We start from the raw sequence: 18,049 nt of genomic DNA on the forward strand, positions 1-18,049 counted from the left end.
GTGAAACTGTAAAGTGTCTCCTGTTACTACCAAAGCTTCATTTATTTTCTGTTATTTATATCCTGTTATTTGTAAATGCTGCAGTGTAGACCTGTCACAATAAATACTTTTATTATAATTAACAATAATTATTTATACTTAAATAGACATAAGATGAACATGACCTCAATATTTCCACAAGTCCATAATCCCCCCTCCACCAAACTTTACACTTGGCACAATGCAGTCAGACCAAGTGCCGTTCTCCTCCTATATCATTCATCGGATTGCCAGACAGAGAAGGTGATTCATCACTCCATCTGCATTGACTGCATCTGATGCTTTGCATTACGTTTGGTGATTTTATACTTAGATGGAGATGCTCTGCCATAAAAACCCATTCCATGAAACTCTCTACTTTTTACTGTTCTTGATCTAATCTGAAGCCACATGAAGTTTGGAGGTCTGTAGTGTTTAACTCTGCAGAAAATTGGAGATCACTGTGCACTCAGCTCCTCAGTATCCGCTCACCCTGCTCTGTTATTAATAATATCACTGACAGTTGGCTGTGGAATATTTAGTAGTGAGTAGTGAAATTTCACGACTGGACTTGTTGCACAGGTGCTGCATCCTGTCACGGTATCACACTGGAATTCACTGATTTCCTTTCAGTGACCCATTATTTCACTGATGTGTGTAGAAGCAGTCTGCATACCTTGGGTGCTTGATGGTGGGTAATATAGTGTATTATAATTAGGTCAATTATTTTTCTGACAATATATATCGTCAGAAAATATATATATTCTGACAATATTTCATCAAAATCGATCAAAATTATGTCATGGTCTCGAGCCTCGAAGTCAAAAAGAGGATCGACAATCCCTCCCTCTAAGCTACGCAAATGGCGCAGCACACTGTAGCCGACACCGCGGTCATTGTGACTGCTCAAAGAGGATGTGGACATTCTCATCTTCTAAAAGATAAACTTGAAAATATAAAAATAACAGTTGTTTTGTCTAGCCTTAAATATGTTAATAGTTTTGGTACCTTAAAGAGCATCTTTCTCTCAGATAAAGTTAAAAATATATCTTCATTAAAGAAAAAAACTTTTAATTCTCAGGGACCGAAAAAGTCTTAAAGTCTTATTTTTCATGTTTAACTGTTATAGTGGGATAGAGTTCAGTTTGTTAATGCTCTAATTGTTCTATTATTTTGTACATGGCTGTTCTGTTTTTTATTATTTATTTTGTTATGTTGCACATTGCTGTGTTAATAGTGCACACTGCTGCTACCAAAAAAGCCACTAGATGGCATTACATATATATCTTAATTAAATTATTTAAATTTGACCATTAGTACCTAATGTGGTGTATTACAGATCACTTGTATCACTTTGCATCACTTATATCAAGCCCACCTTTTGAAATAAGATATTGTAAATTTGATGACTGACCATAGACTAATCTAAAGCTGGCATAGGCCTCTCTGCTGTAAAAAAAAAAATCGAGAATCGAATGGAATTGTGACCCTAAAATCGGAAATAAAATCGAGGATTTAGAGAATCGTGACACCCCTAATAAATACAAAAATACAAATAAACATAATAGATACTGTCACGATAATCAACTATTATTGAGGTCATGTTCATTTATTGTACGATAAGTCGATAATGTAATTATTGTGACAGGTCAATGACAGGCCTATAAGAATGTGATATTATGCGTTTTTTTACCCTTTACTCTATCTTTGTCTTTGCTTTACATTTCTGTTTTTATCTTCCTTTGTTCTGTCTTGCATTCCATTTTGCTTTGCATTTGCTTTACACTCGATTTCTTTTTCCTTTCGTTCTCTCTTCAGTTCCCCTCAGTAGAACAGGTATTTTAAACGTTCATAAACATCTTTGCTTGATCGGTAACGTCACTAACCCACTTGCGCCGCTCCTTTGTTTTCCGTCCTTTCGTCTTTTCTTTTCCTCACATTTTCTCTTCTTTCTCATGTCCAAAATGCCTCCCTCCCTGCTCCTCTCCACTCCTGCCTCGCCCTGCCTCTCTCTCTCTCTCTCTCCCTTTCTCTCTCTCTCTCTCGCTCTATCTCTCTCTCTTTCAGGCTCTCTCCGGGGACAGCAGTGTGAACCCGACGTTGGGCCGGTTGGTGCTGCAGTGTCTTTGTCCCGCTCTGCGTGATCTCCTCAGCGACGGACTCAAACCACATCAGAGTGACCTCATCGCTGGCAGGAGGCCAAATTCGCCATGGGGTTTGGTTCAGGCCTCCACCAAACCCGGTACGAATCCGTGATCGGTGTAGTTCTTCACACTAGTGGCTGTATAGACGCATGAGCAGTACAGTATTAATCAATAGTAAAGCCATTACCCTGGTTCAGAGTGGTCTATCAGACTAAAGTGCCGCCACTATGAACCAAGGATTTGAATCCTGGATCATGTTTCTGCTACATCAGCAGCAGAAGTCAGAGAGAGCACAATAGGTCATGCTCTTTCTGGGTGGGTAGATTCATTACACTCCTAGTGTAATTTTGGTCAGCACAGGCTTCTGTTAGCTGATGTATCAGAGCTGGGTCGCTGCGCTTTCCTCCAAATGTGCTGCAATGCTACTCATTGATGTTGCATCAGCATCAGTAGTTAGAAAAGAGGCAGAGTTTGTCTCCTCCAATACATGTGAAGTCAGTCACCGTCGTGAGGAGAGAGCACCATCTAACCCACCCAGAGAAAGCAAGGCCAATTGTGCTCTCTCAGGGCTCCAGCAGCTGATGGCAAGCTGCAATGAACTACCTAGCGCCCCGAATCATGTAGTAACTTTAAAGAGATAAACTAACCAAAATACTCTGTGAAGCATTTAGGTGCTCTTATCTGGGGGAGCAGTTAACTTGCGCTTTCTGAGGCTGGTAACTCTGATGAACTTATACTGTACAACAGAGAGAACTCTTGCTCTTCCTTTCCTGGGGCGGTCCTGATGAGAGCCAGTTTCATCATAACGTTTTTCATCTTGTCTCGTCTTTGCGACTGCAACTGAGAATTTAAATGTTTCTGATTGACTGACTGATTGAATTTTTTAGTCATTTTTTCTTTATATAGTTGAGTAGTTTTTGCCATAATCTGGATTCGAACATTACTCAAATAGAGCTATTCACTGTATACCTGTAACTCTACCTCTTCACTACTTTACAACTGATGCTCTCAAACACATTAAGAGACAAGAAGTTCAAGTAATTAAAGTATCTCTTAATAAGTTGAAAGCCTAACTGACACTACCTCATAAAGCTGGGATGATATGTTTTTCTTCATAGTTTAGTTTTAGTTTAGTAATAATCTACAATGCTGAACATTTTATAATGATAAAGTCAAATAAGGAAAATCGGAAAATGATACACATAAAGGTGAATTCATAATATTATATTATATGATTATAATACATTTTGGTGTAATATTCAGACACTTTTTGTGTCAAAAATATAGATATTGAATAGCTGAAAGTGCTAAATTGTCCATGCCTAGTAACAAATTCCTCCACACGCTTCTTTCTCTCGCTCTCTCTTCCTTTTAAACCATCTTCCTCTGTGTCTCTCTGTTTTTCTGCAGTGTTGAATCACCCATTCGTCATCCCTCCGACTCCTCTGTTTTCTCTCCCCTGCCTGTCCAAGACTGTGACTAATTTAGGTTGCAGTTTATAAGGCAGAAGGAAATGAGGGCTGCAGCTGACAGTAGTTTCTATAATATACTGTGCATGCTGTTGAATGTTGATCAAATATAGTTCATTATAGTGCATCCCCATGCTTCCTATAGTGTGTAGAATTTATGTAGATTGAGACTGTAGATCAAATGAACATTATAATGCTCCTAATACACTTTATGTAGTCTATTACAGTTTGTCATAATGAGCTTGTGGATCATGTTACCATTACACAGCAATATACAACTCCCCCTACAGTTCATGTAGTTTATTACAGTCTGTCAGAATGAGCTTATAAATTATATAAACATTTTAGGGAATTATAGAGCTCCCCCTACACTTCCTGTAGTGTATTACAATCTGTCAGAATGAGCTAGTGGATCTTATAAACATTACACAACATAATACAGCGCTCGCTACATTTCTTGTAATGTATTTCAGTCTGTCAGAATGAGCGTGTCGATCATGTGAACATAATAGAGCGCCCCCTACACATCCTGTAGGGTATTACAGTCTGTCAGAATGAGCGTGTCGATCATATGAACATTATAGAGCATTATAGAGAGCCCCTGCACTTCCTGTAGTGTATTACAGTCTGTCAGAATGAGCGTGTAGATTATATGAACATTATAGAGCATTATATTGCGCCCCCTACACTTCCTGTAGTTTATTACAGTCTGTCAGAATAAGTGTGTTTGTCTTCCAGGCTCCAACACCCAGGCCCTGTACATCCTGCAGGCTAAAGTAGCTGCTCTTCCCCAGTTGAAGCACAGCCGTCACAGGTTCAACTCCTTCCTTCTGGGCCTCCTCAAGTAAGCACCAAATCACAGTTTTGCACTTTTATATTGTAAAAAAAAAAAAAAAAAAAAAAAGCTAATATTTTTACAGGTATGAGGTATGAATATTGGGCCTGACTGATATAACTGTTGGCTGATGTTTCTCCAAAAACATGATTAAACAGCTTGACTGGAAAGAATCTGCTAATACCATAATCACCAATATTTATATCTGCTTATTTATTATTTATTTTGAATATTTTTCCACAGCTTTTTATCTCTTTCAATTTAACTGAACTACGACTCTTATGCAATATGGGCTGAAATACTGCTAATCACTTCAGTATGTATGGGTGGAGCTTGTGTATATACACCCTGCCTGGCCAAAAAAAGGTCACCACCATGATTTAACTGAACTAACAGGTAAGAGCCTCCTCTAATTGGACATTTGGAAAACGGCATGGGTGATTATGTTTCAGTTGGCAACAACTTGTTGAACCCTAATTGATGCAGTGAGTAGCTTCTCATTTATTAAACAACCATATGGAAAGATAATTGGGTTAAGAACAATCTAACACATTATTAAATATTGGAGTGCCAGTTCGGAAACAACATATTCCAGAAAGGAATGTCGTTGGAAAAAATCTTGGATCATGGTGATTTGTGATCAATTAAACGTTTGGTTAAATCAAAATATAAAAAAACAACACTACAACTCAGGGAATGTTTAATAGTGAAAGTAAGAGCATTTCCAGAAACACAGTGTGAAGGGAACTGATGGCATTGGGACTAAACAGTTGTGTAGCCTTAAGAAAACCACTTACCAGTGAGGATAAGAAGTGAGGCAGGTGAAGTGATGCACCCATCATGCCTAGTGCTACTGTACAAGTGTATGGGGGTGGTGCTATGATCGAGGGTTGCTGCAGTTGGTCTGCAGGTCTAGGTTCAGCAACAGTAAGTGCTGAAAGAATGAGGTCAGCTGACTAAGATCTTGGGGAAAAGATTATGCAACTCTGGACAGAAATACATAATACAGAATTGCTAGAGGGCACTCCAACCAAATATTAGAGTGTGTGACCTGTTTTCGGCCAGGCAGTCTATATTTGCTGATGTGTATATGAAAATAAATAACAATATCAGTATGCCTAGAAATGTTAACAGCACCTACATAGTACACTAAGTTAGTAAAACACTCTATATATATACTGATATGTTTAACTTGACTTTTGTTCATTCCTATCTTGTTTGTCCTCATCTATATCTGTCTGTCTTTCACAGTATCAAGCGCCTTGATTTCTGGCTTTCCCATCTGCAGTCCTGCAGTGGTAAGTGCTTTACTGGTTTGGTTTCTCAAAAAGAATTGCTGACATGTTTTCTTTTTTTTTTTTTTACACTTCATATGTCTTATGAACATTATAAAGCTCCATCTATCAAGAGAACTATTAAGAAGTTTCTAGAACTGTCCAGAACTGTAAAGGACTTTCTACAAAATATATATTGGCAAAAAAATCAACAAAATATATGTAACTTTAAGACATAAATGTTTATATTAATGGGGTAAGCACATTTTTCTTAAGATGTCTTTAAATAAGCAATCTCAATCTTAAAATGAGTGAAGTAAGACTGAATTATAGACTGAAAATAAAAATTACTGAATTATCAGAACAACTTGACCAATGAGTTTTGCACTATAGGCTTCTGTGGCTCAGCCTTAGCTTTTGTCCTTAATGGCTTTATTTTTTCACCTTACATTACTTTTACTTTTATACTTTTAGCATTTTTCAAAGCAGTACTTTTACTCTTTTACTTAAAGAGTAAAAAGCTTGAGTTGATACTTAAACTTAAAATTTTTATTGAAACATAAGTGCCCTAAACTCTTTAAGACTCTTTATAGTGGCGCTATAATTAAATGAATATGGTAAACCTGCGGTAAAAACCTTGGTTTTTAAGTTCTGTGAAACTGACACCAATGAATCCGAAATTTCTGGTATTTTCTTATTTAGGAGTATTTTATCCGCTTCAGTAACACAGATGCTGTGAAGTATCATACTGAACTATCTTGTGATATAGAGAGATGAGAGATGTCCCAAAATCCCTGTAATGCTCATTCCTAATCCTTTCTCTCTCCTCTCTTTCCTCAGATGTGTTGGAGACATACTACCGCCCCACCGCCTTCATGCGCCTTTCATCTACTTCCTGCCAGCATCTCTTTGAGGAGCTCCTCCTCCTGCTGCAGCCACTGTCCCTCCTGACCTTCAACCTCGACCTTCTCTTCCAGCACCACCATCTCGACCCCTCTTCTCCCGACCTCACCCCAGTTACCTACAGCAGCCCCGGCATGAGCAGACCACCCAACCGGGGCTTCAGCTTCCACCTGCTGCCCACCTACCAGTCTGAAGCCAGTGCCGGGCATCTGAAGGGCGCGTCCAAACAGGAACCTGCTGGTGTCCAGAGTGGCCTGAAATCAAGCTCCTCTACGCTCTCCTTCAGTCCAGCTCCCGTCCAGGTCCAGTGCAGACCACCAGCAGCCATAGCTAAGGGGGAGACCAGCCCTCAACTGCAGTGGCTGAAGGAGAAGGAGATAGAAGCGCCACCAAGTGACGGAAGCGGGAACAGCCTCTCTCAGCAGGCGGGTCAGGCTCTGCAGCAAGGCTGGGGGGCAGTGATGCGCTGGGGGGAGCGATTAGGGCAGAATTTGGGTGGGCTGGCGTCTGCCGGCTGGTCAGAAGAAGGTAAAGGGTTTGACACAGTGAGGGATCTGAATACCTACCCCGCTACAAATGCCCTGAAGAGCCCGGGCCAGGAAGACATGATGGTGGACGGTGTTCCTTGGGGTTTGGGTCGGCTGTTCGGAGCTTCCAAAAGCCCCAGCAATCCACCATCAAAAAGGTGAGGTGGGAGAAGGAGCGATTTTTATTTGATTTTTTTGTGAAAACAGTATACAGTCGTGACTAGGTATGGAAAAAAATATATATTGATATTTTGATATATTGTATCGATACGTATTATCAATATATTATCAATATGTGGCATTTCCTGCTTTGCTACAATTTTAAAGCAAAAATTTCCATTCACTTTTTTTTAGGGTTGAATTCACTCTATATTTTTAGTACATATGTAACAAACTGAACAGCTGAGATGCTAAATAAGCTTACATACCTTATATTCTGTAGTACACTATAAAGAAAGGACAACTTCCCTGTCATTTCCTTACATCATTTCTTTGTATGGCGGGCATGTCTCTATCCTTTTCTCACCATCAGTGTGTAGGTATGCACTGCAAATTGAATAGAGCTGCGAAAACACAAAACATATCCATCAGAATGACAACACAGGTGCTGCAAATACAGAAACGTGCTGCAAAAACAAAACTTGCGACACCACAGAATTTCTCCAAGGGACCCCAAAAGATGCTGTACCTCTACGCCACGTCTTTAATAACGTCTGGGACTTTGCTGTGTGTACAGAGGACTATTAGTGGGAACTGAACTTCTTATGTTATGTTACAGTTATGTTTGTTAACTGTGATTACCACGGTTGTACGCATATTAAAAGTGGTGCTCCGAACGTTATTGAAGATTAGGCTCCCTGTCATGGTGGGGCACAGAATACAGACACTCGCGGAACCAGTCAAGGATTTTATTAAAAACCCACAGGGTACAGAGAATGAGATTAGCAGTAGAAACAAAACACCAGTAAAGGTATACCTGGGAGCGGAGAGCTTAACAGGATAGTGAGGCAGTCCAGTGGTCATACACGAAGTAAGCAGTATCAGAGGCAATCCAAAAACAGAAACGATAAACAGTCCAATGGTCATATACAAGGCAGGCAGTATCAAAGGTGATCCGAAAAACATAAACGATAAACAGTCCAGGGTAATACACGAAAAAATCCACAACGAAGGCAAAGGCAAAAATCGGTAGTCAAAAAGCAAGGTCATACACAGAAAATAATCACAGAAATAACGCTTTGTAATGTCGGACGAAACCTAGGCAATACGCGGCGCAGATGAGCGTCTGAGCAGTGCTTTTATACTAATGCTAATACTCAGGGCTTCCTGGCCGGAGCAGGTGAGGTGTCACGTGATCAGCAGTGTGTGTGTTGTCAGCGGGTGGTGCATTCTGGGTATTGTAGTTGTTAGGCTGACAACCTCCGTTGGAGACCAGTGTGGAAGGACAGGAAGTGCCTACAGCACCAGACATGACACTCCCCTGGGGAAATTCTGCTCTGTTGTGACTCATTTCCGTGTAGGGGCTATATTTGAAAAGTTTGATTCCAAAACTCGATAAACGCCGTTTTAAAAAAAATTGAGTTAGAGCCAGAATCATAATGTTATGTGACCACTCTTGAAAAGCTAATATTCAATTTTCATCAAAACGCCACATCCACCGTGTAATACTGCCCTGCTTTCTCCCTTTCTTTCCAAAATGCAACAAACGCCAGTCTTGTTTTCCCTCAGAACGCCACATCTCCACTCATCCAATCACAGTGCAGCATTCAACGAGCTATGGAATGTAAACATCATAGCACGCGCCCTGTTGAGCCGGCCGGTATTTCGTGTAGCCTACTTTCACTTTCGTTTTTCACTCTCAAAGTCCGCAAAAATGATCGGGTTTGATGGTATAGAGGAGCCTGTTCGTGAAGCAGTTATTGGAAAAAAGAGAAAGCCATCAAAAGAGTCTCATGTAGGTGAAAAGGTAAAGAAAATGAGGCATTCAGGAGGGGGGGAAAATGCCGACTGTCATCTGCAGTTCACACACACATGCACGCACACACACACACACACACACACACACACAATACACACTATACTACACTACACTACACTACACTACAGCACATGAATGTAACGTGATTTTGGGGATTTTATAGTCTTAATGTCTTGTTCGTTAATGAAATTTTGCACTTTTTCGAAAATGTTTTGAAATTTGTGTTTTTAGGCCCAATGGTCAAACTATTATATTCAGATGTACAATTTACTCTTATTTATTATTGTATTTTGCACATTTTCAGTAAAAAAAAAATGTTCTATTGATGCCAAAGGATATGTAAGACATTTTGAAAAAAAAAACCATGGCATGGATTTATTGCGTTTTGCGAAAAAACGAATTATTTTTAAAAATAAATCTTTAATTATTAAAATCTTGATTTGATTTTTTTGTGTTATTTTAACCTTAGTATGGTACTTTCTTGCTAAAGAAAACACATTTTTACTTAAATTGATAAAAATGGATTTATAGCATTTTGGGACCAAACTCTTCATTTGCAGCACGTTTCTGTATTTGCAGTGTTGTTTCTGTATTTTGCAGTGCCTGTGTTATCATTTTGATGGATATGTTATTTTCAATTTGATGTGTGTTAGGCCTCCTTAGCCACCATAGTCTTTTAAACTCCTTTCCTGAATAAATGATGGTAGGTCAAATTAAGTAACTAAAAACAAATGTGACATAGAACCACTAAAACCTTCATATTTGCCCCTCCTTGAGCCTGCATTTAGCCCCACCTTTTCCATGTAAAGTTACAGGGGTTGGACAATGAAACTGAAACACCGTCATTTAGTGTGGGAGGTTTCATCATGGCTAAATTGGAGCAGCCTGGTGGCCAATCTTCATTAATTGCACATTATTGCACCAGTAAGAGCAGAGTGTGAAGGTTGGTTCAATTAGCAGGGTAAGAGCTCTTATTTCTAAATATTGCAATGCGCTCAACATTATGGGTGACATAACAGAGTTCAAAATAGGACAAATTGTTGGTGCACGTCTTGCTGGAGCACCTGTGACCAAGACAGCAAGTCTTTGTGATGCATCAAGAGCCACGATATCCAGGGTAATGTCAGCATACCACCAAGAAGGACCAACCACATCCAACAGGATTAACTGTGGACGCTGTTAGAGGAAGCTGTCTGAAAGGGATGTTTGGGTGCTAAACCGGATTGTATCCAAAAAACATAAAACCACGGCTGATCAAATCACGGCAGAATTCAATGTGCACCTCAACTCTCCTGTTTCCACCAGAACTGTCCGTCACCACAATAAATTATTGTGGTCTAAAACAAGGTGTTTCAGTTTCATTGTCCAACCCCTGTATATACTGTTAAGTTCTGTTAAGTAAGTTACTGTAAGTATCTACAGTTACTTACATTTTGGTAATTCACTGTCATTTCCATAACGGGAACATTGATAGTAATTAAAGCGTGTGTTTGTGCATGTGTGGGTGTGTGAGAAAGTGTCCAGAAACTTGTTTTATCCTCCATCTGTGCATAACAAGCCACAGTTATGTAATGAAGTTGTGTCTCTCTCTCAGGCGTCCCTCTCAGTGGCTGTCTCCTGGTATAACGGCTCTTACCCGGATGACGGGAGCAGGTCATGCTTTCCTACCTGACAAGATTGAACCTGGAAGAAAAGAAGAGAAGGAGAAAGACAGAAACGAAGAGAGAAAACAGGCTGACGATCAGCCAAAACCCTTGAGGTACAACTGTCCTTCATTTACTTACTGTAGAGAATATTACTGTATTAATACTATATATTTATGCTAATGAGAGAGTGTAGCTATACCTTAGATTATATCATGTATATCTCCATTTAAAGTGTTATTTTACGCACTGTATATTTACCCTAATGAGAGACTGTAGCTCCTCCTCCTCTTGAGGGTATAACATCACAATATCTACATTTAGAGTGTTATTAATATACGACTGTGTATTCACCCTAATGAGAGACAGTAGCTCCTCCTCCTCAGTGTATAACATCACAATAACTACATTTAGAATGTTATTAATGTTGTTATATATATATATATATCACAATAACTAAATTATTAATGTTAAATATTCACCATAATGAGAGATTGTAGCTCTAACTCTCTTAGTGTGTATAATCACAATGCCTACATTTAGTATTATTAATTATAAATATTTATTAATGTTATATATCTACTCTAATAAGAGACTGTAGCTCCACCTCCTCAGTCTATAATATTACAAAACCTACATTTAGAGTGTTAATAATTTTGTTATATATTCACCCTAATAAGAGACTGTAGCTCCACCTACCACAGTGTATACCACAATTAGACATTTATACATTTAGCGTGTTATTAATATACATTTACCCTAACTGTATTTTTCAATGTCTCGTGACTCGTCCTGCAGGGCGGTCCGAACCCTGTGCGACCATGCTGGCACGGGGGCGGAGCTGACCTTCAGGAAAGGGGAGGAGCTCATCGTGCTGGGCGGCGTGGACCAAGACTGGATTCGCTGTCGCCAAGGAGACAAGGAGGGCCTTGTTCCTATCGGTTACGCCTCACTGATTGCATGACGCGGAGGCTCCCCATTGGACGATGAGCGGAGCGGAGCGGCACGCCAGGTCGCTGTCGAGTGTCTGTCGAGTGTAGTGTTTTAGAAACTGCGTCAAGTGTTCTCACCTCTGTTGCCTGGTTTGTGACGTCACAAATGTTTGTTTTTTGATTTATTTGCTTCTTTTTTTTTTCTCTCTTTGCAACTCTTAGCATTCTGTTATACACAAGCATATATATACATATACGCGTTACTGTATAAATTCTGCATATACATAAAGCTATATATACATATATATAAAAAAAAAATAGATTCATACTATTTAAAAAAAAATAAAAAATTAACAAGATAGATAGACAGATAGACAAACAAGACATAAAGCTGAATAGTCAGTATAGTGTAGTGATTCCGTCCGCGATAATAGTTTTCAGATAGATTTCAGATTCCATCGTGTATCGTTGCATTATGAAACATCGCACTCATGTTGTTGTACAGCTTAGCCCAAATTTAAAGCTTGCTGATGATGGATTGTAAAGGACAGCTTAGTCTATTGGCGCTACTTTTGGGGTTTTACTCAATCAGGAATATAGCAATGAAGAAGCCCCTTGCACTGTATTACAAAGTAGCATCGTTATAACGTACAATTATGGAGATATTAAGATGTATTGCGTATATTTCAGATGGGTTAGGCCTAAAACTCAGTAATGAAGTCCAGTACTATATTTAACGTGCACTGGAAATTAGTTTCTGAGACATGAACTCATGTGTGTTTATGTGTGTTTATGTTTATTCATACATTTTTACCCATCCCCCTTCACGCCATCTTTATCTCATCTATATCTCATGATCCTGACCTTGTTCCAACTATTATCGCAGTTGTTTCTCTCAGTAGTGCTAATAGAGTGTTTTAGCGTGCTAGTGTGCTGAGCGTCCCTATCCGTTCTCGTTAGAAGATCCCATCACTTTAGGCTTGATATCGATGACTATGCATACACCGTACTGTACTATTCGCAAGACTCGTCGTCAGGGGCAACCACGTATGACAGACTTCATATATTTTACTCATTTTTAATCGGTAACCTGTTCGTGAACGTGAATCGTAAGTTGCATGAGGAAACTCCATATATTGTCAGTCTCAGAAACAAATAACAGTGCAATATCACGTGTATCACTGCATTTCAGCCTTAAAGGAACACTTGAAAATTTTACATCCTTGTCCGTAGGCCAGTCACAATAATTACGTTACGAATTATGAAACAATAAATGAAAATGACGTTGATCGTTTTTGTGCTTTTGAAATTGTATACTGTATACACACACCTAGTACAGATTTACTGCTGCTGTAGTCTTTCACACAGTTAATTTAAAATCTTTACTTCTGTTTGAACGCAGATCATTACTTGAATTTCTTGTCTCTTAATGTGTTTGAGAGCATCAGTTGTAAAGTTGTGAAGAGGTAGAGTTACAGGTATACAGTGAATAACTCTGTTTGATTAATGGGAAAGTCAGTCAATTCGAAACATTTCAAAAACTTATACAAAATATCCTCAAATGCAGTCAAAAAGACCATAAAAACATTATGATGAAACTGGTTCTCATCAGGACCACCCCAGTAAAGAAAGAGCAAGAGTTATCTCTGTTGTACAGGATAAATTCATCAGAGTTACCAGCCTCAGAAACCGCAAGTTAACAAACAGCTCTGCAGATAAGAGAACCTAAATGCTTCACAGAGTATTTTGGTTTTCACTTTTAAGTTATTATTTTTCTGAATTTATGTTCACAGTGATCGTGATCGTGACAGGCCTACAGCTCTGTATCTGCTGTGTTTGTAGCATCCGCTCGATTAGCACACACAGACCATCCTTTAAACACGATTATCGAACATAGAACAAAACACTGCAGATGCAGCCGACAGAGATTAGGATGAAATGCTGAAGTGTTCCTTTAAGTGCACATCAAAATACGCAGGGGCAATCGCTGTCACAGTGGCTGATGAGTCGACTTCGGTTGATTGATGGCCATCTGTGCCTGCTGCGACATGCTAGTTTTGCATGGATGTTGGCTTCATTTCTTTCTTTCTTTCTCTCTCTCTCTCTCTCTCTCTCTCTCTCTCGCTCTCTCACTCTCTCTCTCTCACAAACACACACACACACACACACACACAAATGTGCCGCTAAAACTCAGAAACTGTGCCAGTTTACAGCCGCAGAGCCATTGGCAACACACAGCACCGAAAACGCAGAGCCTTTCCAGCACTTTCTCGCTTATCCGTCTGTGCATGTGTGACTTAAACCTCCATCTACATTCTTTAGGGCTTTATTCTAGAGCAGGGGTGTATAATTTTAGCTGATTTGGAAGTTTAAATCCATCAGATTGATTCTAATCCACTAGAAAATCTAGCAAATAAAGTTCTGTTTATTTTAAGACATCTTTTTCTAAAGCATTCTAACTGATTTAACTGAGTCAGCCAAGACTGGCCATACTGTTTGCTGTCCATAATTGTGCTTCTTTGATTTAGTGCTGGCGCTACGATGCACTACTCACATTACAAACAATATAATTCAAAAGTTACTAAATACACACACATACAAACACATACTTTTGCTAAAGCTCTTGGAACCTAAATATAAGTCTGAGCAACCGGAACCAGCACGGTGGAAAACTGACCAATCAAAAGGCTATTGTGGCTCTGCTCTCTCATTAAGTCTAAGCCACCGTCTGAGGGTGTAATCTCACCAATTAAAAGGCTAACAAAACTCCGCCCTCTCTTTAATAATTTATAGTCCCCACCTATAATCTAGTGTGAGCCTGTATTTATATGGGAAATAGAATTAGGTGATTGATGCTAGTAGCTACATTAGCTGTGGAGCTCCAGCGCTAATCTAAACAAGCTACAATTGGACACCAACCACGTCTTGATTGATTGTATCATCTGGCTTATGAAAACTGAAGCTACATTAGTTTTTTTTCACTAAACCATTTCTGTACCAGGACAGTGGTGTTAGTGCAAATGAACCGGAATGAGCTGCGAACATGTTAAACAGCTTTTTAAAGTTGAGAATAATGTTTAAGACATACTTGAGCTGATTGGCCAGTCCTGCCTCACCTGCACTATTCTAAGTTATTATTTTATTTCATCATTTAAAATCCTCCACCTCTGCTTTTGTATCTTCCAATGAATTTAGGACACATAAAAAATATAAATTATAAAGCTAATAATTGTTTAATTGGAGCATTTTTCCTGATTTTATGTTCAGCAATAACTGAACTAATATCTGAGGGCCTTAAGTATGGAGGTCCAGGCTTGCCAAAAGATAAATAAAATATAACAAAAATAAAAAGATAAAAATCAGCAGAAACAAAGAAAAAAGAAACAATTCATTATTTTTGTTTTTACATTTATATATTCTTTGATTTATTTATTTATGAATTAATTACTATTTTATAAGTTCTGTATGTGTATTTTTTACTTTTGTTGAATTTATATTTATTTAATATTTTTTTCTCATTTACTAATGTCTGTATTTCTTCCTTTGTATGATAATGATTGAAAGATTTTATGTCCCATGATAATTAAATCATTTTTTTTTTCTTTGTTTATTGTTTTTATTTATTAATTTGTTCATTTTTTTTGGGCAGAGTTGGTCCTCTATATTTGGGGCCCAATAATAAGGAAATGTAAAGTTTATGGCCTTAATAAATAATAAAATTATACATCCAATTAAGACCAAAATTACGCACCAATTAGAAACCAAAACAGTTTATCGAACAAAACTGATGCTAGTTTTGAGATTTCTTTGAAGTCTGTCCCTGTCACTTTTGATCTTTCTTTGATCTAATATTTAGAATCATACCAAAAAAAAACAAAAGAAACCGAATCAAATCGAGATATCATTTCTTAAAATAGAATCATAATTAAAGATTTGACTGAGATTCTGATATTTTTTTCTGATTCATCCCGCTGTTATACGATCTTCTCTGAAACTGCTTGATGTAATTTTTGATGAAGTGGGTTTACATGCAGATTCTACACTGGATTAAATGTTTAGATCTGTAGGGTGAGAATGTGGAATAAGTTTTTCATTTATTTATAATATTAAAATTGTGACTTGGTGTTGTTGTAGCGAGTTCCATATTTCCATATATTTCCATATTTTGAGCATTGTTGTTCTGTTCTTACCTCAAAGGGGAAAACTGCAATGATGTGTGGACCATTACAGGGATTTCTGCCAATGCTGGTGTCTTTTATTTTTATTTAATTATTTTTTGGGGGGTTTGGTCATTAATATGCATTTACCCTTTGTGAAATGAAGCCTTGGTTTGGTGGTAAACATGAAAAAACAGGTATATAAATATCGAGTAATAGTATATTAGTGTAGTATTGTTTTTGTTGATGTTGATTTGGCTGCTCTATTTATCCCTTTCTCGTCTATCTCTCTATCTTTCTATCTATCTATCTACAATCTATCGATCTGTATTCTATCTATCTATTTATCTTATCTATCTGCTGTTGTGTGTTAAGAGTGTATGGGTGTGTGTGTGTGTGTGTGTGTGTGTATGCCTTTGCGTGGCAGTGGGTTGCATAGCTCTGTGTGATTTAGCCCGCCGCTAGTAGCACACTTTAAACGCATATATAGAAGTCTGTACTCTGTTGCTGCAGTGTCCTTCTACAGTCAGTCGCTTCCTTGCATGTGGGTGTTTGTAAATATACCCAATAAAGTATCAAAATTAATACACCCGTCTCAAAGTGTCTTCATTCAGTTACAAATAAACCAGAGACACTAATGAGGAACTCAACCCAGCATCTGTACAAGAATAAAGTCCTGCCCTTCAACAAAAAAAGCGGCCAATCAGTTTTCTCCCTACAGTGAGCATGACGGGGGTCTGGATGAAGGAGATCTGTGCAGGCGCAGTAGCCACAACAAGCTGAAAAATCTACTTTTTGTGCATTATGGATCCAAATGCTACAAACTAAGCATTAAGATTTTTATCAGTGATGTAAAATACAGTGGCATGAAAAGGTATTTGCCTTTTGTTTTTTGCGTTTTTGTCATATATACATTTTTCAGAATATCAAACAAACTTTAATATCAGACAAATATAACCTAAGTAAAGATAAAAAGCACAGGGGCGTCGAGTGGTTAAGTGGTGTAAAGCGCTGTCTGTATGAGGGGGAGGTCGCAGGGTCGAACCCCCGCTCATGCAGCTTTGCCATCAAGCTGTCGGCACTCAGAGGGAGCACAATTGGCCCTCCGGGTGTGGATCCCCACATCATTCCTAGGGTGATGTCCACAGCACAGGGCGTCTGTGAGCTGATGTATCAGAACCGAGTCGCTGCGCTTTCCTCTGAGCGCGCTGTGATGCTTCTCAGCAATGCTGCATCAGCAGCAGCTCGAAAAGAAGCGGTGGCTGACTTTCCATGTATCGGAGGAAGCATGTGTTAGTCTTTACCCTCCTGGTGTGTTGAGGCATCACTAGTGATAGGGGGAGTCCTAATGATTGGGTTGGGTAATTGGCCGTGTAAAGTGGGGAGAAAATGGGGAAAAAAAAGAAACTTAAACATTTATTTAGAGAAAAAAAAAACTATCCAAACCTACAATGCATCTACTAGCATCATCAAGCCCTTTCTTAAAAAAATGTTTGCCCGCCCAATAAATAAACTGTGATTAATCACATTTTTTGAAAAGCTGAGTTTAATTTCACTACTAACCACAACCAGGCCTGATTACTACCAGACCTGTAGAATCAAGAAATCTGTTAAATAGAACCTGTCTGACAACATGAAGCAGATAAAAGATCAAAAATCAATAAATTATGGGCCGATCTAAACAAATACAAAAGAAGATAAGGGAAAAAAAAAGTCTTTGGTTGTTTAGTCTGTTGCCAATGGCAGCAGACTTTTATATTGGCTTATGCCACAAACTGTTTGCATACTGGGTGTGGTCCACTTTTTCTGACTCTCACCATCAGTGTGTAGTCATTCCCACATTCAGTAAACTTGTAAAAAATATCATATATTATAACTGCCTGGACTCAATGTTGTAGGCTGTAAATCTGAGCATTGTTTTCCGAGCTGCTGACTCTGTGTTTCAAATGTATATTTTAGTTTAAAAAAGAAGACTAAACAATAAAATCATTCACCTGACTATAAAATGCAAAGCAGGATTATTGATATAACAAAAACAAATAAATTAAATTAACTCACAAATTAGGCATAAATAAAATTCCAAGATTCCAAGGTAAATAGTAAGGTAAGCTAGTTTTCTCAAATTATTTAAGTAAAGTCAATTTATCCAGGCTTACAGTGATGACTGAT

The 18,049-nt window shown here is 38.5% G+C and overlaps 1 protein-coding gene across 3 annotated transcripts in view; it reads left to right on the forward strand.

Annotated features, from left to right (window-relative positions):
• Positions 1-16,467, forward strand: part of rusc1 (RUN and SH3 domain containing 1) — a 35,743-nt gene extending 19,276 nt beyond the window's left edge. For 2 of the 3 annotated variants that reach the window (XM_049480609.1, XM_049480611.1), the window contains 7 exons: positions 1,837-1,854; positions 2,086-2,260; positions 4,370-4,475; positions 5,718-5,764; positions 6,581-7,328; positions 10,743-10,907; positions 11,590-16,467. In XM_049480609.1, the coding sequence (XP_049336566.1) occupies positions 1,837-1,854; positions 2,086-2,260; positions 4,370-4,475; positions 5,718-5,764; positions 6,581-7,328; positions 10,743-10,907; positions 11,590-11,755 (1,425 nt within the window). In that variant the 3' untranslated portion in view covers positions 11,756-16,467. The remainder of the gene's footprint in view (positions 1-1,836; positions 1,855-2,085; positions 2,261-4,369; positions 4,476-5,717; positions 5,765-6,580; positions 7,329-10,742; positions 10,908-11,589) is intronic. The other variant, XM_049480610.1, reaches the window with a different exon arrangement.
• The last annotated feature ends 1,582 nt before the right edge of the window (positions 16,468-18,049 follow it).

Source organism: Astyanax mexicanus, chromosome 6 (assembly GCF_023375975.1).
Source record: "Astyanax mexicanus isolate ESR-SI-001 chromosome 6, AstMex3_surface, whole genome shotgun sequence".
Taxonomy (NCBI): Eukaryota; Metazoa; Chordata; class Actinopteri; order Characiformes; family Acestrorhamphidae; genus Astyanax; species Astyanax mexicanus.